This window comes from Podarcis tiliguerta (assembly GCF_965153285.1).
Source record: "Podarcis tiliguerta genome assembly, chromosome: 17".
NCBI classification, from domain to species: Eukaryota; Metazoa; Chordata; class Lepidosauria; order Squamata; family Lacertidae; genus Podarcis; species Podarcis tiliguerta.
Genome location: NC_139550.1, coordinates 20,799,016 through 20,826,957, shown reverse-complemented (window position 1 = coordinate 20,826,957; position 27,942 = coordinate 20,799,016). Strand labels below are relative to the sequence as shown.

The 27,942-nt window shown below is 40.5% G+C and overlaps 1 protein-coding gene across 8 annotated transcripts in view; it reads left to right on the top strand.

Annotated features, from left to right (window-relative positions):
* Positions 1-27,942, top strand: part of KDM4C (lysine demethylase 4C) — a gene marked incomplete at its 5' end in the record, with an annotated part of 192,254 nt that overhangs the window by 46,207 nt on the left and 118,105 nt on the right. For all 8 annotated transcript variants that reach the window (XM_083419596.1, XM_083419593.1, XM_083419597.1 and 5 more), the window contains one exon: positions 3,650-3,787. In XM_083419596.1, the coding sequence (XP_083275722.1) occupies positions 3,650-3,787 (138 nt within the window). The remainder of the gene's footprint in view (positions 1-3,649; positions 3,788-27,942) is intronic.

Below are 27,942 nucleotides of genomic sequence, written 5' to 3'. Positions count from 1 at the left end.
ACCTTCAGGATGGTGGCTAGAGGCAGCATAAACAGCTTGTGCTATCAGCTGCCTTAGACCACTTAACCATTTCAGTTTACCCAGCAGGTACAGGTAGACTGAGTTGGGTTCCTCTGCTAGAAGCAGCATTGTCTATTTACACCAAATTCTTGAAAGCTCTAGGTAAGCAATTAAGTAATGGCCTCTTTTGATCCAGCTCAGTATGTCACCGCTGCCCTCACCCAGGAAAAAGCAATGAAAACTGAACTGCTTGGTTTGAAAGAAAAAGTTACTATGGAGAAATTGGGGGAAGAAGCAGTGGCTTCAAGCTGTGGCAAAGCAGATCTGGATTGGATATCGAGAAAACAAATAATTCCTGAGTATAAGAGGAGCTGCTGAAATGAAGTTGCTAAATCTTTTTCCCCCCTCTGGACACTTCATGAGATTAAATCAGTTTAGCTTATGGGTATTTTATGGAATCCTGGCCTTTCAGACAGCTGCCCCCAAGGGGCATTTGCTTCCTTCCAACACAAATGCTATTATGTCAATGAAATTGTGTCTCTCCAAGAACTTGTATTTAGTATTTGGAGCAGTGCCTGAGTTGTCCTACAGCCTTTTTCTTTTTTTACTGTGCTATGTGCTTTGTTGAAAAACTCCATAGTTTGAGTGCCTAGGTGATCTCCTGTTAATTCTTCCAACTTCTGTGTCTTTCCATTGTCTTGTGACAAAAAAATATATCAAAGTAAAAGGAATTTCAATGCAGTGGTGAGCAAGAATTCATTACATAAAGTTCCACATTCCCCATATCTTGCACTTCCACTCCTTGTACCCTTCTGCTGACTGCAAAAATTGTACTCCTTTAGGAAAAGTTAAGTCTTCCATTAAATAAAACATTTCTGAAACTATAACATACTTTTGTTTGGAGCTACAATGCTGTGAAATGATTCTTTTGTAGTTTCTAATTTCAGCCACTGGCATGGCAGTTATATCATTAGTAGGGTCTCAAATAGATGCCTTCAGGCAAAAGCATGTTTTGCAATGGTAATACTGGTAAATGCAAAAGTTAATTCTTAAGACAGTTTTACTGTAAGAGTGGCTAAGTATTTGTCCTGGAAGAATATTGTCTAGACAGCTCAGATGGATTGTGCTTTATTGGTTAAGCCTGGAGCTCAGAAACGGTTCCTCAGGACCTACTGGGTTGTTTTTTTTAGGAAACCAGGCAGAAAACTTATCAGAGAGCCATAATGCAGTGCAAAATTGGCTTGCTATAGTAAGATCTCCTTGAGGTGCAGCAGGTGATAAACTCAGGCAGGGGGAGGATGGAAAAGTCATAAGGAAAAGTTGCTTGAGAGGGGAATGGAAGGAGAAAGAGAAGTCAGATGAATTTGTTGTTGTTGTTTAGTCGTTTAGTCGTGTCCAACTCCTTGTGACCCCATGGACCAGAGCACGCCAGGAACTCCTGTCTTCCACTGCCTCCCGCAGTTTGGTCAAATTCATGCTGGTAGCTTCGAGAACACTGTCCAACCATCTCGTCCTCTGTCGTCCCCTTCTCCTTGTGCCCTCCATCTTTCCCAACACCAGGGTCTTTTCCAGGGAGTCTTCTCTTCTCATGAGGTAGCCAAAGTATTGGAGCCTCAGCTTCAGGATCTGTCCTTCCAGTGAGCACTCAGGGCTGATTTCCTTCAGAATGGATAGGTTTGATCTTCTTGCAGTCCACGGGACTCTCAAGAGTCTCCTCCAGCACCATAATTCAAAGCATCAATTCTTCGGCGATCAGCCTTCTTTATGGTCCAGCTCTCACTTCCATACATCACTACTGGGAAAACCATAGCTTTTACTATACGGACCTTTGTTGGCAAGGTGATGTCTCTACTTTTTAAGATGCTGTCTAGGTTTGTCATTGCTTTTCTCCCAAGAATCAGGCGTCTTTTAATTTCGTGGCTGCTGTCACCATCTGCAGTGATCATGGAGCCCAAGAAAGTAAAATCTCTCACTGCCTCCATTTCTTCCCCTTCTATTTGCCAGGAGGTGATTGGCCCAGTGGCCATGATCTTAGTTTTTTTGATGTTGAGCTTCAGACCATATTTTGCGCTCCCCTCTTTCACCCTCAATAAAAGGTTTTTAAATTCCTCCTCACTTTCTGCCATCAAGGTTGTGTCATCTGCATATCTGAGGTTGTTGATATTTCTTCCGGCAATCTTAATTCCTGCTAGGGATTCATCCAGCCCAGCCTTTCGCATGATGAATTCTGCATATAAGTTAAATAAGCAGGGAGACAATATACAGCCTTGTCGTATTCCTTTCCCAATTTTGAACCAATCAGTTGTTCCATATCCAGTTCTAACTGTAGCTTCTTGTCCCATGTAGAGATTTCTCAGGAGACAGATGAGGTGATCAGGGACTCCCATTTCTTTAAGAACTTGCCATAGTTTGCTGTGGTTGACACAGTCAATGGCTTTTGCATAGTCAATGAAGCAGAAGTAGATATCTTTCTGGAACTCTCTAGCTTTCTCGATAATCCAGTGCATGTTTGCAATTTGGTCTCTGGTTCCTCTGCCCCTTCGAAATCCAGCTTGCACTGACAGGTGAATACAAATGGACAAATGTTGAGAAATTTGCCTGCTGCTTAAATGTGTGCTAAAACAGGAGCACCAGCTTTCAGGGGCCAAAGGTACATCAGCCCCCTCAATATTTGTCTTAAGGGGGCCAGGCCCCCTCAATCTTGAGCCAGCCATGTGCTTGTGTGACGTCACCTCAATCTTGGGGGCTACCTGGCGTCTCTGTGCTAGTTTTGTGAATTTAACCATGGCTCATTCTATCTTATTTGATGGTTGATGTAGTTCCACCCTGTACTTACTGACTTTTTATGTTGCTATGCTTTGCTGCAGTACTGTTTTCTCCCTGATTCCCGGTCTTGCTCAGGGAGGGAGATATTTAATCGGTTCTCACCATGTTAGTTTTATTTATACGTATAATGGTGCTGTCTTTAAGAAGGTCAGTAAAACATCTCACAGCCTTTTATTAGTTGTCCTCTTCAGGAAACAGCCAAATGGTTAATGGCTTTCTATGGCTTTCTACAACAGTAACATCTTACTACCTGATGGCAAACTAAACAGTCTTTAGAATACAAGGTGTGGCAGGGGGAAAATTGCTGGATGTTTCTTGGTACAGGGGGCCAAGCAAATCTTGGATGGAAAACTTTACCAACTTCCATCAATGTTGAGGAATTCTGTGTTTTCTTCCAGTTGTCCTATGAGTTTTCTTTTTTTAGAATGGTGAGCATGAGAGATTGGACTGAACAACCCTCAAGTAGAGAGCTGATCTCCATGAAGTAGGACACATGGCCACCCTGTCTGCTCTTGACACCCCCCCCCCCAATTTCCCACTGCTACTGATTTGTGCCAATTTCATTCATTTATGCAGAGTATGAGTATGTACTTCTTCGGGACAAGTGAAAATGGCTAATTTATTTCCTATGAACCAAAAAGCTCTCATGAAAACCTTTGGGTAGAGGCTGGCGGGTTGTTTTTTTTAAGGAAACATTGAGTCGACATAATCAGTCCATGTGGCCCATGCAGATGTGGTCATTCAAGACCACAGGTGAAATGGAAAATCTAGGGGAAGAAGCACCTGGACAATTTTTATTCATTGTCTTTTCTTTTTTTTTTAGATAACACAGGAGGCAGGAGAGTTTATGATCACTTTCCCATATGGCTACCACGCGGGATTTAATCATGGTTTCAACTGTGCCGAGTCAACGAACTTTGCAACGATCAGGTGGATTGACTATGGAAAAGTAGCCAAGTTGGTAAGTCAGATTACATTATTAATACCAAAGCTATCCATTAGAATGTGTTTTTTAAAAATGGACTTGTCAATTATAAATACCAGGATGTTACACTCTTACGAAGACTTTATGATCACAAAATTTATGGTTTCATTACCACCGACTGTGAACAAATAATAGTCAGCTACTTCGGTGTTTCTCTTTGTCATTCTTTTCTTTATGCTTTGTTATACAGTGGTGCCCCGCAAGACGAATGCCTCGCAAGATGGAAAACCCGCTAGACGAAAGGGTTTTCCGTTTTGGAGGTGCTTCGCAAAATGAATTTGCTATGGGCTTGCTTCGCAAGACGAAAATGTCTTGCGATTCCTGGGGTTTTTTTCCCCTCCCCCCCTTTTTCCCAAGCCCCTAAGCCGCTTAACAGCTGTTAGCTAAGCCGCTTGACAGCTGATGGCTAAGCCGCCTAACAGCTGATCTAAGTTGCTTATCAGCTGATCTAAGCCGCTAATAGCCTTTTAGCAGCTAATCCGCTAATCCCTTAAGCCTTTAATAGCCGCTAATAGCCTTTTAGCAGCTAATCCGCTAATCCCTTAAGGCTTTAATAGCCGCTAATAGCCGCTAAACCGCTAATAGCGCTAATCCGCTAATGGGCTTGCTTTGCAAGACGAAAAAAACCGCAAGACGAAGAGACTGGCGGAACGGATTCTTTTCGTCTTGCGAGGCACCACTGTACTAAATTTCCCGGTTGTGAGAACCTCACATCTTCCATGCTGGCCTGCTAGACCCAGGTAGGATTAGTGCCACCTAGTGCTTGAGGCAGGAATTTAGTCTCCTTACAGAAACTTTTAATAGGTGCTGTTGCCAGAAGAGGCTTTGATTTAAAGTTCTTGCAACTAGCTTAAAGCTAGTTGGAGGTTCGGTCTGCTTTCCTTGTATTGAGGCCTGTACATTTTCCTTCTCCTTACTTGCAGCACCTAGTCTACTCTCCTGTTTGATTTAAACTTGGCTTTGATTGCTGCTTTTCTTCACCGCTTCCATCCCTCATGGGAGGTCTCGCTACTGAGTCCTGGTCAGTCAGCCCCATAATAAAATCTGGTGGCCTCTGTATATCTTTAACCCAATTCCTACTTGTGATTGTGGAAGTTTGTTTACATGATTATTCTGTTTCATTAATGTCAATATCCTGTTATCTGCATAGAGCAGAGAGGTATACTCTGTATCTTGGATGTTTCCACACCCTCAATCTACTTTGTCAGATGGTGCCTGTCAGGAGCATTCCCTTAACAGTGAATTAGAGTAATTGGGGGCTGATACGTTAACATGTTTCTAAACAACAATAGCAACAGGTTATGAACTACCTTTGCTCTCCTCCCATTGCTAGTTTTGCTACTTGGAAAAATAAAAAACAATGCAATGATGAAACAAAGCAACACTTATTGGGGATGTGCTGCTGAGAGCTGTGATAATGACCCAACTGTTGACATATGTGGTGGCTGTTCCTTACATATGTGAACAGAGCAGAGTGGCACAGTAGACTAGGGTGGTGGGGGTGGTGTTGCACTTAGCATTCTGGTGGGACCTGATATGGAGGTGCAAGGAAATTGCATGTCACAGCTTTGATGACTGTATATCCTTGAGTATTCCATTCCTTATTTGCCATTCCTCTTTTATTGCTCTGGTGCAGTGTTTTGTGTGGCTGTCATCTACCAGACAGTGTTAGATGTGTTGTTTTGCTTTGTTTTCAAGTAAATGTTTACTACTTCTTTTTTCCTGTATTACACTTGAAAGCACAGTGGTACCTTGGTTCTCAAACTTAATCCGTTCCGAAGTCTGTTCCAAAACCAAAGTGTTCCAAAACCAAGGCGCCCTTTCCCATAGAAAATAATGCAAAATGGATTAATCCGTTCTAGACTTTTAAAAACAGCAATTTAACATGAATTTTACTATCTAACAAGACCACTGATCCATAAAATGAAAGCAATAATCAATGTACTGTACTATAAAATAAATAAGACAGTATTGTAGATGATAAAAATTAAAATTATGTTTTTTTCTTACCTGCACTGATTGTTTGGATGAGGGGGCTTTTATCCATTTCCGCAGTCACACAATCAATCAATCAATCAATCAATCAGTAGCTGAACTGGGTTCGACACAGTCACAAAAACAAATTAACCGAAAAAGCCTCAAAAACAAAAATGCAAAATAAATAGCAAAACTAAAAGCACCAAACTTAATCCATTCTGGAAGTCAGTTTGACTTACGAAATGTTCAAAAACCAAGGCGCAGCTTCTGATTGGTGCAAGCGCCCCGGAAACAATAGCTGACAGCTGCATCGGATGTTCAGCTTCCGAAAAACGTTTGCAAACCGGAACACTTAACTTCCATGTCTTCGGAGTTTGGGAACCAGGGCGTTTGAGTACCAAGGCGTTTGAGAACCAAGGTACCACTGTAAACAGATTTTTTTAAAAAAGGAAATTCATTAGATATTGAAAGAGAACGAAACCATGTTGCTATGTGAGACCAAGAGGTTTTGGCACTTGTATAAATGTCTGATAATTTCAGTCACCCATTTTCTAGAAGTATTCTACTTGCTTCAGGCAGGGTGTCGATGGGGCTACCCATTGCCTCCCATAAGCAGATAATGAATGCTAGACAACCCCCACTATTACCCTGGAGCCTTGCATTGCAGGAAAGAGCAGCAGTGGTATGTAACCTTTCTTTCAAGGAAGCTTGTCCGCTATTATAGATTTTATTGCTGAACCTCAGGGTTTCCTAGAACACAGTTTGAAAGCTGTGGAACTGGAAGGTGGGCATCTCTTCTGTTTGCTTTCCCCCGTTCACACCCTGTCAGGGAACTGCCATCAGTGTCCGAGGGAGAGAGCAAGCTCCAAAGGGATCCCAGAGAGCGTCCCGGGAGTGGGAGAGGCAGCCCGTCTTCTGGGGAAGAGAATCAACGTAGCTCCAGTGGAGAAGGGGGACAGATGGGGGAATCGGCGAGGCAGTCCCATGATTCCTTGCCGGGGACCAGCGGGGAGAGGAAGGGTCCTCTGCTGCCTACGCCCTCCTTGTGCAGAAGGCTTCCGCGCAGGGAGAGTAGGCGGAAACTTGGCCTCAAAGAGCTTCTTTGCTGGAAGAAGTTTAAGAAACGCCCACTGACGGATTCTGCCAGCGATTGAGGCAGTCACGGGCGAGTGGCTGCCCAGACAGGAAAGGTTCACTCAGGTAACCCAGCCAGAGGTTGGGACGAGCTTATGCACGAGCAACCCCTAGAACCATTAAACACCCATCCGCCTGCAGTTGCACATTTGGCAGTGCTGAGGTATAGCTGGCCTGTGGCTGTCTGTCCTGGATGCTGTAGCTGAGATTCCTGCATTGCAGGGGGTTGGACTAGATGATCCTTGTTGTCCCTTCCAACTCCATGATTCTATCATTTGCTCTGTGCCACTAACTCATCCTACTCCAGTCTGCACCACAAATCCATGTTACAAAGCTTCTGTTTCTGAGCTTTATGTTAGAGGCCAATAAACATACTGATGAGATCACATTTTAAGATGTGAAAGAAGGGCAGATGGAACATTTTCTCAGACTTCTGTGGATTTTATTATTTACCTAATGGAGCTTATATCCATCTTGGTTGGCTAGAGTTGTGTCTTTCCGTGGACAACATTTTGGAGTCATTTTACTCGAGTGCATTTTGTGAATGTTGGTAAAACAGATGAACCAGTGACAATTACTTTATGTGTTTTGCTGGGGTCTCTTTTAATTTGTGCTGAGCCTGCAATATTTGTGCTGAACTAGGAGCTATATGCAGACATTAAAACTGCTGAACATAAATGTTTACATACTGCTTTGATTACCCCCCGCCCCGTTCTTAGAAAATAAAGATTTCTTTAGAAGTGATTCCATTAAAAAGCATTACTTTAAGCTGGAAGTAAGCTTGTATGTTTCTCCCTGGGCAAGATTCCCTACTGCATCAGTAGAAAAAGAAACATTCTGGGTATTCAGTGTTGTAAAACCCATTCACAACTTTAAGCTGTCATCTGTTTGCTTGATGTATATCCATGGTCAGCAACTGGATTTTAACATGGGCCACCTGAATTATTCAAGCATTAGAATGCCAGCAAAATTGGCACTACCCACTGACTTATTCCCTGGCAAACTGAGAGACAGGCAAAGGGCTATTCAGTGACTTTGGTGGAGCTTTTCTTTCAGGCACCTTTTGGCTTCCTGATTCTGTTTGCCTTTGACAGTTGAGTATGAGCAGCTAAGGAGCACGGGAAGATCCCTGACAAAGCATCTGTTTCTGCTCTTCGAAGAGCCATTCAGTAGAATCTCAGCCTGGAAGTTCATACAATATTTTGTTTATCTGTTTGCTGAGCATTTATACCAACTTCTGTACTCAGGAGTTTGAGAATGTCAGTGGTCTAGTTTGAGAATCTGTATGTTTCTATTACAGTCGCCTGCCTGTGTCAGAACTAGTTCTTTTCTCAACTCTAACATTGATTAGGTCTGGGCGATATATGGTTTTCAACATCGCGATATATCCCCAGCTAAACATCGCGATATTGCTGCCCTTGAAACTGACCCAGAAACTCCAGCGGGTGCAGAATGCCGCAGCGAGACTCCTTATGGGGTCTTCTCTGTGGGATCACATTCATCCAGTGCGATACTAGCTGCACTGGCTCCCTGTGGAGTACAGGATCAGGTTTAAGGTACTGGTTTTAACCTTCAAAGCCCTTTATGGCCTAGGACCCTCGTACTAACGGGACTGCCTCTCCTGGTACGCCCCACTGAGGCTTCCTTAGGGTTAGCAAATCACAGTTCTGCAAGAATGGGAAGCCACAGCCAGCAGACTCTCTCTTCTGTGAACTGTCAAAGGTAAGGCAGACATTTCATGGTCTTTAACTATACCTAGCAACCCCACAGCCTTTCCAAAGAGGGAACAAAGCTCAGTGACAAGTGCATGCAGATTAATTCCCTGCCACCTGCAATTGGAAATATGCAGGTGGGAAGTGATAGGAAAAACATTTGCCTGAGACCCTGGAGAGCTGCTGTCAGTCCAGGCTAGATGGACAAATCGGCTGCTTCCTACATCCTATGCCCCATAAGTTTACTGACCCATAGCTCCCAGCCTTCAAAACTGTATTCTCTGCTTCCTTTCTGCCAAGCACAGAATCCTTCTTGCCCCTAGGCCTTATGTAAGGTAGTCATTGTTTCCTGAGGATGAGGCTTTTTAGCCCACTGCCCAGTATATCCCACTCTTTAAACTACTTTGTCTGTTTCACTCGAGATTATTAGGAGCTTCAAATGTTGCAGATAAGGTCACTGAAAGATTTTGTAATGTAAGCTTTTTATAATGTAATGTTGCCATTCCTGCAGTCTTCATTATTTATTAGCTAATTAATTAAAAAGTGGAATTTCTCAAGTGCTGTTGATTTGCAGGGTAGAAGGAGGAGGAGGAGGATATAACTCTTAGCATTGTGTGAATACACTTTCATGAAATTTATGTAAAACCTTTCTAGAGAAGTGAATGATCCATTTCCTGTTGCAATTGAAAGGTCAATAGGTGAAATGCTTAGAAGCTTGATAATGAATCATGATTTGTCTTCCTCCCAAATGCCAATAATTGGGGTCAGAAAGTGTGTGATAGAACATCAGGACTCCCCCCCCCCGAAATATTTTTCTTATAATTGCTAAATATTAAGATAAATCTTAGCTCATGCCAGTCCTAGAAGGAATAAATAAAGTAAAATATAATAGAATTTCTCCTCCTGGTCAGTTTTGGCTGAAGCCAGTAGAAACATTTGTGGAGGGAGGAGCTGATATACTTTAGGGCAAAATTACAAATTCTGTCCTAAGAGATGCACCGCACCGTTTAGATTTTATTTTCAAGAAGGAATTATCAGATGGTTGCAAATTTAAACTCCTTACCTTGCAATTGAATTCTTCTACACTATTACATACAGTGAAAACATGAGAGTCTTCCAGTGCACCTGATTTTCCTTTTCAATAAGAAGTGTAATATTTTTAATTTTTGATACCACAATAATCCCATAGTATATTTAGGACTTTTTAGCAAGGTGTTCTAAAATAACAGCAGCAGCAGCAGCGACAACAATAATTTATTACATTTGTATACTGCCCTTCATCTGTAGATTTCAGAGCAGTTCACAACATAAAAATACAAGACAAGAACACAAAAGACCTAATAAAAACAAGAACAAAACCCCCACAAAGTAATAACCCCCATCTCAATTTCATTACATATTTTAAGAAAGGCAAATAAAATAAAAATTGGGATGCACAACTGATAAGTTGTTGTTGTTGTTGTTGTATGGTACTTTCTAAAATCGAAATTGTCCTTTGTAACAGGATGGCTTTTTGTCTTTGTACAGTAAAATGACCCAAAGAACCGGGAACAAAAGGAAAAATAGCACTGTTCCCCAAAAGCTTCTACAAGAATTCACTATAATAGGTAGAATATCACACAAGCTCTTATGCAAGCATCAGAATATACTTGTAATTAGCCATTAGGGTGGCCATATTTTGTAGAGCAAAAAAAGAGGATGGTACGACGACTCTCATTTTAAATACCCCCCCCCCATATGTAGGCTATCAAAGCTGTGATACATTGCTGGGGGGAGGGCAGGAGAAGAGGAAAGCAAGTCTTCACCCACCAGTTATGTCTTTTTTCTCATCCAGAAAGTGCTGTATAGCCAAAGACACTTTGGCAGATTTGAAAAATCCACCCGGATAGAAATTTAACCCCTGAAAAATAGGGCGTGTCCTGGAAAAAGAGGCAAACCTAAATTACTTTCACTTTTTTTTTTTTACTGCACAACACACCAGCAGAAGATGTACAACAGTGCCCACTGAACAGTTCAGTGCCCAAAATAACCTGAGCATCAAAGAAGGGAAGAGAGAGCCATGTGCACAGCAGGAGCTTTGCTTTCGCTTTTTGAGGCAGCAGATTTCCATGGGCACCTGTCCTTCAGAATGGTTAACACTGCCACCTAGTGTCCGAATACTGGAATTGTGACAAAGTTGGGGATAGCATCATCTCTTCCAGTTCTCGTTAGTCCATTTCCTGTCTTAGCCATTGGCAAGCAGCATGAAAAAGGATGAGAAATTAAAAACCACAGAAAGAAATGGATATTCAATTTTTTTTAGGTGTAGAGCAAGGCACGTAGTAATAGTAGTAGTAGTAGTAGTGATAATAATAATAATAATAATAATAATAATAATAATAATAATAATAAAAAAAAAAATTTATTATTTATACCCCGCCTATCTGGCTGGGTTTCCCCAGCCGCTCTGGGTGGCTCCCAATCAAATATTAAAAACACAATACAGCAATAAACATTAAAAACTACCCTAAACAGGGCTGCCTTCAGATGTCTTTTAAAAGTAGGATAGTTGCTTATTTCCTTGATATCTGATGGGAGGGCGTTCCACAGGGCAGGTGCCACTACCGAGAAGGCCCTCTGCCTGGTTCCCTGTAACCTTACTTCTTCCAGTGAGGGAACCGCCAGAAGGCTTACAGCTTACAGATAAAGCTGCATGGTGATAATGTGGTGCTGGTCCAGTCTTAACATTAATGCAAATACAGTGGTACCTCGGGTTAAGTACTTAATTCGTTCCGGAGGTCTGTACTTAACCTGAAACTCATCTTAATCTGAAGCACCACTTTAGCTAATGGGGCCTCCTGCTGCCTCCGCGCCGCCGGAGCACGATTTCTCTTCTTAACCTGAAGCACTATTTCTGGGTTAGCGGAGTGTGTAACCTGAAGCGTATGTAACCTGAAGCGTATGTAACCCGAGGTACCACTGTAATAGTAATTTTATTATTTATACCCCGCCCATCTGGCTGGGTTGCCCCTATGTCTCTGCACTGTGTGAGGAATACTTGCTCTGGTCTCTAGCCGTAAATCTATAGATTATACAACATATACCGATGAACTGAGTGAACCAAAAGGTGGTGACCTTTAACGGAAAGGACCGAAACAGAGAACAATATATGTCACATCTGTTACGATCATTTTAACGTATCTAAAAAGGAGACAATTCATATGTGTTGCACTTATGTGCACATAATTAATCACATATCGCAGTTGGGTAGAAATGCAGATACCCGTTTACAAGACTGCATCGTTGGTGTTTGTAGTTCATTGTAAACTAGAGAATTTTAAAATCCTGTGCTTTCCCCCCAAATCACATATCCATGTCTTTTGATTATGTTTATATATTCCAAAGGGAGGAGTCCATAAACATTGGTATAGATTATAGCAGGTTTTGAGGGTACCTCAAAAGTCCCCCCCCCTTCCCTCTCATGATGATCCCATATTGAACTGACTAGTACCTAAAGCAAGATGTTTGGCAGTCTTTTCTTCTGAAATCACGGTAACTAAAAATGATTAGCTTCTTTTGTGAGATGTAGTCCATAATCACTCATGCATATTTTGCAGCAGGAGCTGCTTAGAGACCTTTGTTGTGTGGGTAGGTTAGATCAAAGTGCTGGCCTGCAGGTTGTATTTCATTTCCCCCCCTTTAGTGTGATGAAGTGCAGTTGTTTTGATGTTAGGTTTGATGGATTTGTTTGCCACTGCATTCATTAGCTTCACATCAAAAAACTGACAGACTGTTAAATGAAACTTTGGCTTAGATTTTCAGCTTGACTGTTTGGAGACATTTGTGAAGATATTTTCTGTTGCTACTGCAGCCTCAAGCACCTAGGACTATCTCTAAAGGGAAGGAAATTATTTGCTATGCTAATTTCTCCGACTTTAAAAAGAATATGTTGTCTTGAGGTTTTAAAAAGAACACATCTTGCCTGTGTTATCCAAAGAAAAGATGGTATTTGTAGTACCATCTACATTAACATTTGAATAGGTAAAACGAATAGCTGTGCCTGAAAATTTGGCAGACTAAAAGGAGTGATACTAGCAGCAACAAATGTTCAAGCTGCTGCTGATTTTTATAGCAATAAATGGTTTAATTAAATATAAGTTTTATTTGATACACAATAGCATTCTAACCTTTAATGCTCAATTAAACAGATACAGGACGCGGGTGGCGCTGTGGGTAAAACCTCAGCGCCTAGGACTTGCCGATCGCATGGTCGGCAGTTCGAATCCCCGCGGTGGGGTGCGCTCCCGTCGTTTGGTCCCAGCGCCTGCCAACCTAGCAGTTCGAAAGCACCTCCGGGTGCAAGTAGATAAATAGGGACCGCTTACCAGCGGGAAGGTAAACGGCGTTCCGTGTGCGGCTCTGGCTCGCCAGATGCAGCTTGTCACGCTGGCCACGTGACCCGGAAGTGTCTGCGGACAGCGCTGGCTCCCGGCCTATAGAGTGAGATGAGCACACAACCCTAGAGGCTGGCAAGACTGGCCCGTACGGGCAGGGGTACCTTTACCTTTTTAAACAGATACATACCTGAAATAAGCTACATTCCTAAAACCTTACTGTTGAAAGTCTACAAGAGCCAATCTAATGTCTTCTGGGTGCTGTACACTAGAGCATATTAGGGAAAGTGATAGGGAAAAAATACTGCAGCACTGATGTCTTTTGTCATTTGTGCATTCCAGTTATTTGGTTGTCTTGTTGCAGTTCTAACTATAGTTATGATAAATATATAGGCAACGTGAGTTAAAAATACCTTTGTAATAAATCTTTGAAATGGTATAGATTTCTGAATGTTTCTTGGCTTCCGTAGTGATTGCATCTGGTCTGATATTATGCTTTTCGAATTCAAATCTCTAATGCTGCCTGTTTGTGAAAGCTCTCTCTAAATAATGTATGTCAAGTGCATTGAACACTGAAAACGTGCTTTATGATTGCATGGGACATGACCCTTCCCTGTGCAGGCAGAAATCAGCATATTTCTCCCCTTTCCCTCATGGCCAGTCCTCAATGTGCATGCCACAATCTGCTTATTAGCATACAGACAGAAAATCCTATGTGCATGTCTATGCCATCTACATGGTTGCAACCCATAAGAGAGGTCTATCATCCTTCATTGCTTTTTCATGATCACTCCCAGCAAATCTGCTTATGTGCTCTCTTCCAGGGTAGCCTAGATAAATTATCTGCTTTGGTAATGAAAAAATATGCGTAAGACTGGTGCCAATCACAAGCACAGAGCTTGCTTGTTTGTGTTTTGAATCAACAGTTAGGTTTGGCCTTCACAGATTCCCAGTATTGCATAGTTACCACTTTTACACCCTTGTGAATGACCACATACGGTTGCACTACAAAGAAAACTATTCATTCACTTCTTTCCTCTGAGCAATTAATGAAAACTCTGTAAGAGCCAGTTGGTTGCACAGCTGCAGAACAGAAATAGTTATACTTCCATCTCTTAGATATGATAACAAATGCAAAAGCAGAATTAAAGATCTGGTGGTCCTGGATATTGAAATTAACACCACCTATAACCACCGCTGATTGCCTTCATGTTGCACTCTTCCTTTTGCACACCAGATGGAAAACTGATTAATATGGAATAGAAAGAAAAAGGTTTGTACAGATATGAAAATGACATTTCTCTCACAGCAGGGCAAGTCATGGGAAGAATGGAGGGATGTGGGGTGAACTGGCTATTAATTTATCTGGTGATACATTTTATCTCAAATCCAACAGTTAAATCTCAAGCGATTAGGCTACTGACACCACTAGAAAGGTTGATTATGAACACGACTGAACATCCAACAAAAATTATCTATTTTATGTAAAATACTCACTGATCTCGCCATTGGACAATGCTCAGCTATTAAACAAAATTGGGAAAAGGACCTAGGCATAAAAAATGAGGAAGCAGATTGGAAGAACCTATGGACAAAAAACTCTATAAAATCGACATCAACTAGCATGTATCCCCTAAAAGAAAATTATTTTAAGTTAATATATGACACCTGTAAAACTTAGCTATATAGATAAAGCATCCTGTTCAGCATGTTGCAGAGGGTGCAAGATACTTGACATGACTTTTCATATGTGGTGGACGTGTGAATTAGTGTAGCCATTTGGGGAAAGGGCATTTAAAGAAAAAAGCAAAATCACAAACCAGGATGTACAGCGTAATCCATGCCCAGGTTTATTAACAATATTTAGAGATACCCAAATTATTACACAAGGAACTTATCACTTTTCTTTGGGTTGTGGCACAATTACTTATAGCAAAAAATTTGGAAAGGACTTCGTTACCTACACTTCACACAATGTAAACAGAATGTACGGACAATCACTTTTTCAGATAAACTAACTTAAGAGAGTAATGCACCCTGAATGACATATCCAATATGGAATTTTTTGTTGAAATATTCACCCCTTTGCAAAATATCAGAGTGAATGTCCTAATGAGTAGCACCCACCAACTATGCATATAGATTTATGGGAAAATTTGATGCATTGGTCTTCAGTTTGGGGAGAGAGGGAAAGGGGGGGGGGAGAGAAGCTATTGTATTGATAATGACAATGTTCATGTTTATATTTTTCTTGAAAATAAAACAAAGAAAGCATTATTGCCTAAGGTTGTCATTGGGTGTTGTGTTCAGCTTGCCACATGACTATGTTTTTCTTAATTCTAATAATGAACAAGAATATGTGGCATGTGTGTATTTATAAATACAAGCAAAGGTTTGGCTGATAATAATTTTAAAGTTCCCCCTTGCATTTTTATTTTATGTAGCACAATGAATATTTTTAATTCTATCCCCTCAAGAAAAAATGATGTTTGTCTCTAGTGGAAATTTCCATAGTGCCAATCCTTCAGGATCTTGTTTGTCCCTTATCACCAGAGACTTCACTCGTCTGTTTAATGAAAATTAAACACCATGCATGATTGTAATAATCATTAGGAGTGGGGCTGCCAGGCAGGAAGGGATGAGGTGGCTGCTAATTCATCAACAATAACCCTGCATAAATGTGCTCCTGGTGATAAGCGCCTATTGAAAGCAGGTCAAATCCTGTAATGTTTGTGCCTATACTTTTTATCAAGTATGACGTGTAAAGTGGCAGATGGAATATGACACTAGTATAATGCGAAAGAAAACTTTCATTCTGTCTGTCGTATACTTAAATGCTGCCTGCAAACATATAGCTGCAAATCACATGGTAGCAATTTGGTCAAAGACAAGCCAGTTTTACGTATGATAACATGAATATCCTCACACCAGATGTACTTTTAAAAAACCCTTTGGGGAGAAGTAGTAATGCTTCTACCTTCACGTGCAACTTTCTGGCAGAAACAGCTTGTAACTGCAAAAGGGTTTTTTTTTTTAACGGTGCTCACAGCAGAATAGGCAGATGGATTGCTTTACATATTTCCCCTAATCCCTAACATCCATTCATCCTTAATGCCAACACGAAGAGGGACATTAAGAATAGAAAAGCGAGAAGTCAGTTCAGTGCATTCAGCAATTTCGTTTGGCCAGATTGCTGAAAAGGAGAAATCCCAAACAGTTGTTTCTTATCTGTCAATATATCCTGTAATAGTTGAGTTCTGCAAAGGAAGATACCACAACACTACAACCATATGTTGCAGTAAAGAGCCAAATCTGCACAATTTTCGGCTGGAAGGACTTGTAACTGATACTTTTAGAAGAAAGCTAGAGTGCTACTTCTCAATCTGGTCTCAATAAAATAAAAAATAAATAAATAAAAAGGTAACATATTTTCATATCTTTTGTGATTTGAAGCATTCTTACAAAATTTGGATCTCTTGTAATGCTAAATGTTAAGTAGTCATACTGAAATTACAATAGCTCTCTAACTCACTAACGTGGTAGGGAGCCATTACTATTTGCCTTTGAGAACTATATTTTTTGTACAGTGTCCAAAATGTGGTTTGGTAGCCTTCTGTCTATTTCCATTATTATTATTAAGCAAGAATATAAACAGAATCTCTTGCAGAAATATACACATTTGGGATTTATCATTTCACCCTCTCCTGTAATATACTGTAATTTTAAGTGCATATTTTGTTCAGTCTGCCATTTCGCTTAATTTCCAGACAGACAAACAAGTTTGGAATTATTGTAGACTCGCCAGATGGAGCCATAGACATGTTTGTATTCATAGTTTGCAACTCTTTTCTTGGAATGTGAAATGAGAAACTGTGATTCTCAGAATTTAGAATGTGTGACATTTAAAATGTGAATCCCCATAATCTTCTTTTATTAGACTTGGAGAACCTGCATTCTCTGTGGATTATTGGGTTGTTTTTCTTATGTATTTTTTATTTTTTATACTGTGACTTTGTCTTGTGAACTGCTTTGAAATCTACACAATATAGGGCGGTATACAAATATAATAATAATAATAATAATAATAATAATAATAATAATAATATCAATGACCACAGGTTGGGAACTTAGGCTCCACTTTGTAGATGAAGGCAAATTACTCCTCAATCCTCCACCACCACTGGACTTACGTTTTCAACCTGTCTTCATCAATGTGGAACTCTCTTTCAACTCTCCTGTGCTTTGTGTGAATCCTCTTGTTCAGGCTTGTACTTTTGTTGAGCTTTTTCTTGGTCTTGTGTGCCGTTTCTGTAACTGCACTAATGAACTTTTCATGGTACAAAACAGACTTTTAACTTTCATGGGCCTGGATTCAAAGATACATACAACTAGTTACATACAGTGGTACCTCAGGTTACATACGCTTTGGGTTACATATGCTTCAGGTTACAAACTCTGCTAACCCAGAAATAGTGCTTCAGGTTAAGAACTTTGCTTCAGGATGAGAACAGAAATTGGGCTCCGGCGGCGTGGCAGCAGCAGGAGGCCCTATTAGCTAAACTGGTGCTTCAGGTTAAGAACAGTTTCAGGTTAAGAACGGACCTCCGGAACGAATTAAGTACTTAACCCGAGGTACCACTGTATTTCCAAGGACCCTTCAGAGTTATTTCTCAATTACCAGCCTCCCTCATGCTGCATGATGAGATTGGTCAGTTGAAACTGAGAGGTAGAAGTAGTTTGTGATGTGGCTGATGAAGTTCTGACACTTAAAGGAAAAAGAAAAAAAGAATTCCATTGGGCATGTCTCTCCATTTCCAGACCGTGGTTTGTTGCAACCTTTCTCGGGGACCTCCATACCTAGATAAATGTACTTAACCAGACCTATGGACCTACGTACACAGGTATAGCATTTTATAGTGCAAACATATGCATATTTACTCCTAAGTAAGTTTCATTGTTTTAAGTGGGGCTTACTTTTAAGCTTGTGGCTGAACTCCAGCTCCAACCACCTCTGAACATTGGCCTTGCCGGCTGGCGCTGATGATAACTGCATGTCTAGAGGGCTGAAGGTTCCCCATCCCCACTTTGAACAGCTTGTTTTGGACCTTGACCTGGCTAGAATGGTGATAACCGTTATAATGTGAAATTTCCTTGGAAATGAAATCTGTAGACCATTTGGGGGGCAAGGGGGAGAATGTTGAAAAATGCATTTAAATCTGTGCAGTTACTTCATCCTGTGCTAGATAAAATAGACAAAGGTGGCTTATAAATTATTAAATTATTTAATTGCATCTCCGGTATGTGCTAAGAGACCTAAGAATAGAATTAATCATTGTAAGATTTAATTGTCACTCTTCATTTATATTCACTGCCGCTATGTGACAATGCTCACTGTTCCAATTTGTCTCTTAGAAACACACTATTTTTGGCAAATAGTCTTATTTTATTTCTTCACCAACATCAATGTTTGGTCTCAGTTAAGCACATGATTATTACATCTGTGGGCTCCCCCCCCCCCCAGTATACTTATTCCTTCTGGATTATATTCCACATAATACAGATTGCCTTGTAGATTATCTGCCAAATACTGTTTGCGTATTTTAATCAGACTTTTAAAACTGAGTTTTTAATAATGTGGGTGGGTGGCGGATACTGAAGGAAGCAGGACTACAAATATTTGACCTGTCTTTTATTTCTGTGACCTAGTGCAATGAACATAACATACTAATTGTGCTAAAATATGCTAAAATTGGCCCACAGACTGGCAATTCTCCAGCGCTACAATATATAAAGGCTCCTTAAAGAAGTAGTAGTAGTAGTAGTAGTAGTAATAATAATAATTAATTCTGCAAGCAAGAAAATGTAGTTCAGAACCCCAACATTTAATGAAAAAAAAATAAGCACCTCTGATTTCTCAATCCAAGGAAAGCTAAATTAGTGGTTCTGGAAGTGGGACTAAAACAGATACAGAACAGCAGGAATTTACCCCAGGGACTCTACATTCTACTAAGCACTCTCAGACAGAGGTCTTCATGCTTGCCTGAAAGTGGAAACTTATAATACGTATGCAAGGAAACAGATTTTGAAAGCTCTGCCACCTTGCCAATTGCCCAGGTCTCCCCCTCCTCTGAATGCTCCTGACTGCAAAGACAGAATGTGCTCTGGGAAACCCTCCAAGTGACATCAGAGGTGATGCTTCAAGCTATGGCTTAGCCTCTTCTAATTCATGTGGTGGTGTTCAATGTTGTTGAATAGTTAGCAGACCAGCACGACTAATTCAAAGATCTGTACTCTAGTCATTAGGGACGCGGGTGGCGCTGTGGGTTAAACCACAGAGCCTAGGACTTGCCGATCAGAAGGTTGGTGGTTCGAATCCCTGCGACGGGGTGAGCTCCCGTTGCCCGGTCCCTGCTTCTGCCAACCTAGCAGTTTGAAAGCATATCAAAGTGCAAGTAGATAAATAGGTACAGCTCTGGCGGGAAGGTAAACGGCATTTCCGTGTGCTGCTCTGGTTCGCCAGAAGCAGTTTAGTCATGCTGGCCACATGACCTGGAAGCTGTATGCCGGCTCCCTTGGCCAATAAAGCGAGATGAGCGCCGCAACCCAAGTCGGTCATGACTGGACCTAATGGTCAGGGGTCCCCTTTACCTTTTACTCTAGTCATTATGGATATAACTGTTTTGTACATCAGAGCTCTCTTGAGAGTTCTCCCATGTCCCTAAGATCACAGAACCTGCTTTCTGCTGCTAGACAATGTCAGTTCCCTGACACCCACCCTTAAGGCCTGTCTCAGCATCTTACCATTGGAACAAAACATCCAATCGTAGGAGCTGCTGCTTCTTTGCATCCTTGATTTCACACATTATGAATGTCCACGTGAGGGAGGTCAGGAATGCTTATGTGGACAAAACGTGTATTTATGGAGGTCCTCTTACCTGACAAGTAATAATACTTAGCTACAATCTTTTCTTGTGCTTAAACATTTCCTCTTCTTTATTATAAGGGAAATTCCTATAAAAGTGACAAGCAATAGCCACTTGCCTTACAATCTTGATCACTAAAAGCTGCTGCTGTAGGTCAGGGGTGTCCAAACTTTTTTCAAGGAGGGCCAGACTTGATGATGTGAACATGCATGAGGGCTGACCAAAGTTGTTGAGCTTTGTTTGAGATTTAAGTTGTTGACCTTGTTTTAGAATCAGGCCCCCGGGCCGGACTTTAGACATGCCTGCTGTAGGTGGAGCAAGCCTACCTTCTCCAGGGAAAACATTGTTTCATGTGATGAGTGGGAGAAGGAATTCACTTGCTGATGTTTGCATCCTCAAAATAAGGTCCTAGCCAAGCACTAATGCGCTGGGTACTTTATAGTGGAGATCACAAAGGATTCAAAGAGCTTCAACTATGTTTGAAATGGCACTTGTTATTATAGTGGGACTTATTGTAAGTTAGTAGCAGCAAAAGTAGCAATACCTGATAACAATATCTTTCACAGTAATAACAATGGATACACTATCAGAAGAAAAGTGGGTTTGTCCCAATCGAAAAACAAACATTTGAGTCCTGGGAAAACATAGTATCTATGAAAGATGACATGTGCCTTATGCATTATAAATGAGAACCAAGTTTGCATTTATTATACAAAACTGTAAATGAGCAGAAAAAACCCATACGAAAAAGGGGCTGAATATTATTTAAACATAAGGGCTGTGTAGGTTACAGTCTGATATACAATCAAAATAAGGCTGGAGATTATCATATGTGTGTGTGTGTGTGTGTGTGTGTGTGTGATAGAGAGAGCGAGAGCGAGAGCTGCTAAAGTTGTATTCTGCGTTGTAATAAATTGTGCAATTTACTGAATATCTTCCTAACTTCTCCTAAACCTTTTCCAAGCCCACAATTTAAATAACATATTTTGCTATCTAATATCTTTCAACTGACCCCCCCCCCCATCTATTTAGGTAGGGGTGTGTGAAAATATACCTTAAAGGGGGAAATCCTGCTGTAATAGCTCAACAGTTTTTTGTTATGTCAAAGGAGGCTTCTGCAGAGCAGCTACATTTTGGTTTAGAATTAAATTTGATCAGTATATTTTCTAACCCACAGAGCAGAAAAATCTAAAATTGCATATTTACTCTTTATTCATATCTCCTTTGTAGTATTGTATTTTGTGATAATCCCTTATAAAACAGAGCTGACACTTGGATATCACTAGAATTATGATACTTGAATTTTCTTACAATGCCATATATGAGGAGAGATATTCAGAACATGTCTATTAGTGTCTATGCTCTGCTTTCATATCCAGTTTTACCCATTCATCAGCAGAGGGCAATAGAACTTCATGCATTTGCAGGCAATCACTTTAATTTGTTTTCTCTAATATTGGGCGCACCTTATGCTATAAGGATGTTGCGTAAAAATAAGAACAGAATATTGTGTACAAACCTGATGATGAAAAAGCAGTGAGCATTCAGGTGAACATAATTACTACTCCTTAACAGCACAATGAAGCTTTATGAAGTTGTTATCTGTAGGAGTGGTGCCTTAAGTTCAGTGAGAAACTGGTGACCAGTCCAGATTTTAATGCTATAAATAAAGAACTTTATCACAATTTATTTGCTGAAAGTTGCAACAAACTCTTCCATGTATTTTACATTATTTTTTATGTTAATCATACAGTCAGATGCTGTTGGAGTATTTGTTATGCTGTAGTTAACTCCTCTGGGATTGTAGTGTTAAAACACACACACACACACACACACACACACACACACACACTATAGAGAGAGAGAGAGAGAGAGACTCATGCTTCAGAATTGGCATAGTCAGTCTGCAGAATTGGCCTATGCTTATTTAGCTGCATGCATTGCAAGCCATTGTCAATCTTTTCTTCCTTCTTTCTACTTACATGCTTTTTCTTTTGCAAAATTTGGATTTTTGGAAGAGATTATTTTGATTTCCTTCCCAAGTTAACTGTGCAGTGCTGTCTCAGGGTTAGTTTGCATCATTAGTTTGTGGTGAAATACGTTCAATTATAGGCAGTTTAAAAATCCTCTCAACATATTTGTTTTGTTTTAATGAAAAGCCAGCATGGGAGACCGAAATCAGTATTTGAGGACTGGCTTGGAGGAGGGAGTTGATTACCCTTTTCTCTCCCATGCATTTGCCTTTCAGAATTAACCCTTCAAGCTGCTTTTTGTCCCATGGGGGACAAAACACGAGCATTTATATCAGGGCTGGGGAATGTATGGTTGCCAGACGTTGCTGGACTACAATGCCCATCATTCCCAACCATTGGCCGTGCAGGCTGGGGCTGCATGGGAGTTGGACTTCCCCATGCCTTCTCAATATTTTCCAGTCCCCACATGGGGCAGAAAACAGCTGGGGGGTGCATTTTGAGCAGAAAAACATCCAGAGGGGTACGGGTGAAGTGGCTCCCCATGCTTGCCATTCCTTTGCTGAAAAAGCATTGGAATCTCCTTGGGATGGTGGTTCTTATTTCTAAAGATGCACGTGGTTACATTTACTTTTGTTATCTACAAAATAGAGCAGGATTTCTTTTGCCTATTTAAAAAAATCTCAAATGAAGGTCCGTTTATGTTTGGTTCCAAGGAGGAATATAAGATAGAAGAAATACAGCAACTGGACACAGTGTGGAACTTGGTTAGCTATTGGAATTAATAAAAAATGACAGCAATATGCAGTTTCACACGATCATGCAAACCTACCAGCAGAATTTCATTTTTTCCTGGTCAAACTCCATCTCTAGTTCTTTCTTTCTATATGCCATTGAGGTAGGGAAGAGGTGTCTGGTTGTCAGGTAGGAGTGCTTCTATAAATTCTTGCAAATTGTGCAGGGTGACAAGATATCTGTTTTCCCTGTAACATAGATCTTTTATACATTTTACTGGAGAGCCTATGTGGCATACAAAATGGTTTCATCCTTCCCCTTTGTTCCTTGTTTTAGATGACCTGGAAATGGCTCTAGAAAATGAGGCGAGAAATACTTACCTATGATTATGATTAACGCTGGATGCCACTTTTATATAGCTGCTGTCAGCTATTGCATTTCCACCAAATAGTATATGGGATGTGCAGTATTTAAGCCTGCCTGAATCATAAAAAAATAGATTTTCTGTTGGTGAAGGAAATAATAACATGCATGTATTGTTGTTGTTGAAAGTGAATGCCATCTTTCTGGGTACGCAGAAAAGTAGCTCTTCTGACTTTAGTTATAGTTTAAAATTCATTTCAGATTGATTGTGGAAGTGTGTTACACTTCCACTTCCACGTCTCCACCCCCATCGTTCTGCCCGGACACTGAGGTCCAGCTCCGAGGGCCTCCTGGCGGTTCCCTCATTGCGAGAAGCAAAGCTACAGGGAACCAGGCAGAGGGCCTTCTCGGTAGTGGCGCCCGCCCTGTGGAACGCCCTCCCAGCAGATGTCAAAGCGATAAATAACTACCTGACATTTAGAAGACATCTTAAGGCAGCCCTGTTCAGGGAAGTTTTTAATCTGTGATATTTTACTGTATTTTTTGTTTCTATGGAAGCCGCCCAGAGTGGCTGGGGAAACCCAGCCAGATGGGCGGGGTACAAATAATAAATTATTATTATTACAAACTGTGTACAGTTTGTCCATTTTCAGTTTGAAGTTGCTGTACAATTTTTTTTGCTGCTGTGTTTATCCCATAAAAAGCATAGTGAAAAGGAAACAGTTCAGATCCCAGTGGGCTGTGCACTCTGGGGTTGTTACCGGTCCTCCTCCTGTTGGAGTCCTCATTCTCCTGAAAAGCCTCTTCTAAAAATGGCAGGGGGTGGGTGGTCCTTCAGAGGCTCATTATGTGGCACGGGGTAATGCTGTATGTTTGTGGGGGATTGGGTTTCCTCCCCACAGGGGTCTTTGGATCCAGCCCACAGCCTTTAATTGGAAAAACTAGTCATTTGAAAATTTGTCTGCAATATTTCAAAGCGCAATATTTAATTGGGCAGGGGTGTAGTTTGAAAGGTTATTTTCACTATTTTAAACTGACTGTTTTTTTAAGTGTCATTTTGCCTATTCTGTTTTTTCAGTCTGGTGGGACAAAGATAATTATCAGTGTTCTTATCTGCGATATTCAAGTTTAGACAGAATTTTATATTTCACAAAGGGTTTGTTCAGTCTCTTTAGAGTGAAAGCTGATTGAATTGGCATTTGTCCAGAGGCTATACCAAAGCATGGTTGGCAACGGATTCTTAACATCTGTGTTTATTTGAAAATCCAATATTCAGATTCCAGCTCTTCTCCTAGCTTATCACAGTCATTTCCTTTATCCCATACTCAAAATAAAGCCGATAAAATGAGTTTAAATATTTCAGTATTTTCATTCATTCTTTCATTCATTCTTTCATTCATTTCCTGCAAACTGCTAAAATGTCAGTTTCGTTCCTAGCATGTTCTGATTCTTTCTGTGCAGTTCAATTTAACTTGCAGATGCTCACGCACGAAGGCCTGGATTAGCAGATCATGTTAAATGTATAGTGATTATCTTCACTAATTACCAATAATAATGTGTCTGTCCTAGTCATGTCTAAAACAGGGCCACTGGACAACAGAAGAAGCCTGTGGTTTGGGTTCTTGCCCACCCTACCTGTCAGTCTTGCTTACAACTTGGCATTGTGTGGCCAAGAGAGAAGTTAGAGAAGCAAGAAAAGAGACCGAACTAGAGGGCAGGGGGAACCCTGAGTTCAGATCCTACTTTTTTAAATGCAAAGGGGGATAGGAGAAGACTTTTCAGGATTCTGCTTTAATCAGGAGGATTCCCTTGGCACCAGAACACTGGGGTTGCTTAGGTTTGTTCCTCATTCGTTTTTGAGGATTTGGCAAAGGAGAAAGGTACAGAAAGCAAATAGACTGGTAAGATGTGTTGCCACACATGAATGAATCTTGAAGCATGTTGGCCAAGATAAAACATTGTGGCACTTTGAGAACTTGTTCTCTCCCATTATTTTCTTTTTTTTTTAACATCCAGGGGAAATGTTGTGATGGTAGGGGACCAGGGGTTAAGCCCCTATAGTTTTCCTTAAGCCCCATGTGGTATGGAAAAGCCTTAGGGGAAAGGCTATGAAGAGGGGATGGAGGCTGTCATGGAGCCCTAACAAATGAACTATAAAAATTGACGTGGGGATGGTTAAAATGGGGAGAGGAAGAAATTGTAGTGGTACAGGGGCAAGGTTGCATGCAAAGCTGAGCAAGACTGAATCAAACTCCTAGACCTAAATACAGTGGTACCACGGGTTAAGTATTTAATTCGTTCCGGAGGTCCGTTCTTAACCTGAAACTGTTCTTAACCTGAAGCACCACTTTAGCTAATGGAGCCTCCTGCTGCTGCCACGCCACCGGAGCATGATTTCTGTTCTCATCCTGAAGCAAAGTTCTTAACCTGAAGCACTATTTCTGGGTTAGCAGAGTCTGTAACCTGAAGCGTATGTAACCTGAAGCGTATGTAACCTGAGGTACCACTGTACGTCGTTATGCGAGGGTAGGGTTTTCCTGAATACTTAGAAGGGTATTTGGATCCCTAGTAGATTTCCCCTGTTTGCGCTATAATAAACATTACAAACTTTTATGGGTGCTAATATGTTTAACAGTGGGTTCTGTAGGGCCCCAGGCACAGAGCTATCCCTCTCCAGGGATCCAGGTTGCCAATCAACAGGTTTGTCCAAATGACTTGATTGCATTAGAAGCAGAGCATGGAGAAAGGCACCTGCATGTTCTGGGAGGTCTCACCCCACTTGCATAGGAGGAGGAACCATCCTTTGAAAACTAGTGGCATCCTTAAAATGAAAAGAGGAGTGTGCTCCCTTGGCAACAAATTTCTAGCACAGCAGCCCTACTGAACAACAGAGATTAGGCCAGCAAATTGCCTTAGTGTAAAGCACCTAAGCCCTTTTGCCAAAGTCTTCGATTTAAGTCTCCCAGCACCTTATAGGCCTGAGATGCCTGCAGGACAATCCAATGATAACCAGACCTTTAAAAGTACATTGCAACATATTCTGTAGAGTCATCCACCCCCTTCTCCTTTATTGTGTAAATCACTGAGAAATATAGGTGATGGCATTGTATTTATCCTGATTTGTACTTATCCTGGTTTATGACTCTTGTAATAATATAACAGGCTTTATAAAAACTCTATGTCATTTAAATATTTATTATTATTTCTTATTGAAGTCTATATAGAAAGGGATTAGAAAAGGTTGTGTCGTTTATATCATGGTTCTTAATTTTAAAGACATGGGGAATTTGTGACAACTGATAAAGAATTAATTTGCAATTCAAATTCTTTTCTCTTCCCAAATCTATTAGAGCATGTTAAGGAAATATTATTTGATAATGTTCTCTGAGGCTATAGTCAGATGTCATTCCTTTCCCCCCTTCTTTTGCTGTCTTAATGGAAGTAATCTCAACTCTGCTGGGTTCCTTGACATATTTGAATCAAACCATTGCCCTCACTGAGGAAGCAGATAGTTGGAAGAAAACGGACAGCCTTCTGTTACAATAATGTATAGAGACCAAAATGCGAACCCCCTTCTTGCAAGTTTTAGTCTGTTGTAGAATAAAAATGTGTTGAAACCCTGACACACCTGAAGTCATAGTTTCTTGTAGTATGTTCTGTTTTTGTTTTAAAAGACAAACAGCTTCAGTTTAATGTAGATGAAAAGCATGTTCTGGCAGTGGAATAAATGTAGACTGTAAATGAAGTATCACAGTATTTAATGGTATTTAAAGGGCAAACAAATTAAGTAATATTTCTGATTGACTAGTTTTCATTTTGGGAGGACCATTTAGTATAAGTGTCTTAGACTCAGCACCACTATTTGCATTCTGTGCCTTTGGTTGCTGTCTTACTTCAGTAGAGATTGCTGAATATCTGTTAGGAAATAGATACCAGATACTGTTTTTTAAAAAATAGGTTCTTATATATTTTTGTTAAACAGCATTATCTGACGAATCATCTTACAGTGACCTAATAATTTGCAAATTTAGTTGTATGTGATATTTCTCCATGTTGTATCTGTTTCACAAAACTTGTAAGTACTTTATACTTATTAAGTTAAGCATACTTCATACTTAAGAATAAATAGTATTGCATTAGGAGTTTTGGTGCATTTTGTCCCAACCCCAGTCCCATTTTAAAACCAGAGTTATCCATATAAACACCCAAGATATGGAGCAGCCTACCAAGCGAGGTACAATGCAAAGTAAAATACTTGTGGGTATTTATTATAGGATAAATACTAGTTTCTGTCATGTGTATCAATCCAACATTTATGGATGTGTCTCCCTTTGGTGTCTTTACTGCTTACAGTGATTTGACATGGTAGTCCAGGACATGAATGATATCACAGCATGAAAAAAAGTGATTATGTGTGCAGACATATATTGCAATTCTATCCATCATAATTTTGCATAATGAACATTTTGCTTATTTGACTATAATGATTAGGTGGAGTCAACATCTAAACAGAGCAGATATATCTTATGTGTTTGTGTACACACACACACACACACACAGGCACGAGTCATGCGTAGCTGGATATTTTTTCTAAAGTAGTTTCTTTTTTTTAGCCACAGCAGCTTCAACTGCTGGGAACTGAACAGCTATTATAGCGGCATTTAAAAGTCTGTTTAAGATAGTGGCCTGTTTCCGGTTAGTTCTTATTAGGTGTCTTTAATTCAGATGTACATATGTAAGAACTGTGCATATAGCAGAGCTTAAAAAGTACTAGTTGTTGCTGTCATGGTAGTTATTTTAGGCAGATACTCCTATTTGTTTCAGGAGCAATCTCCAGTGCAGTTTAAGAGAGCTAGCCTTTTTGGAATGGAGGGGTTAATTTAAATATTCTGCTACACCTGAACATCTTTCTCACATCTTTCTGGGTAGCAAGCACAACAACAA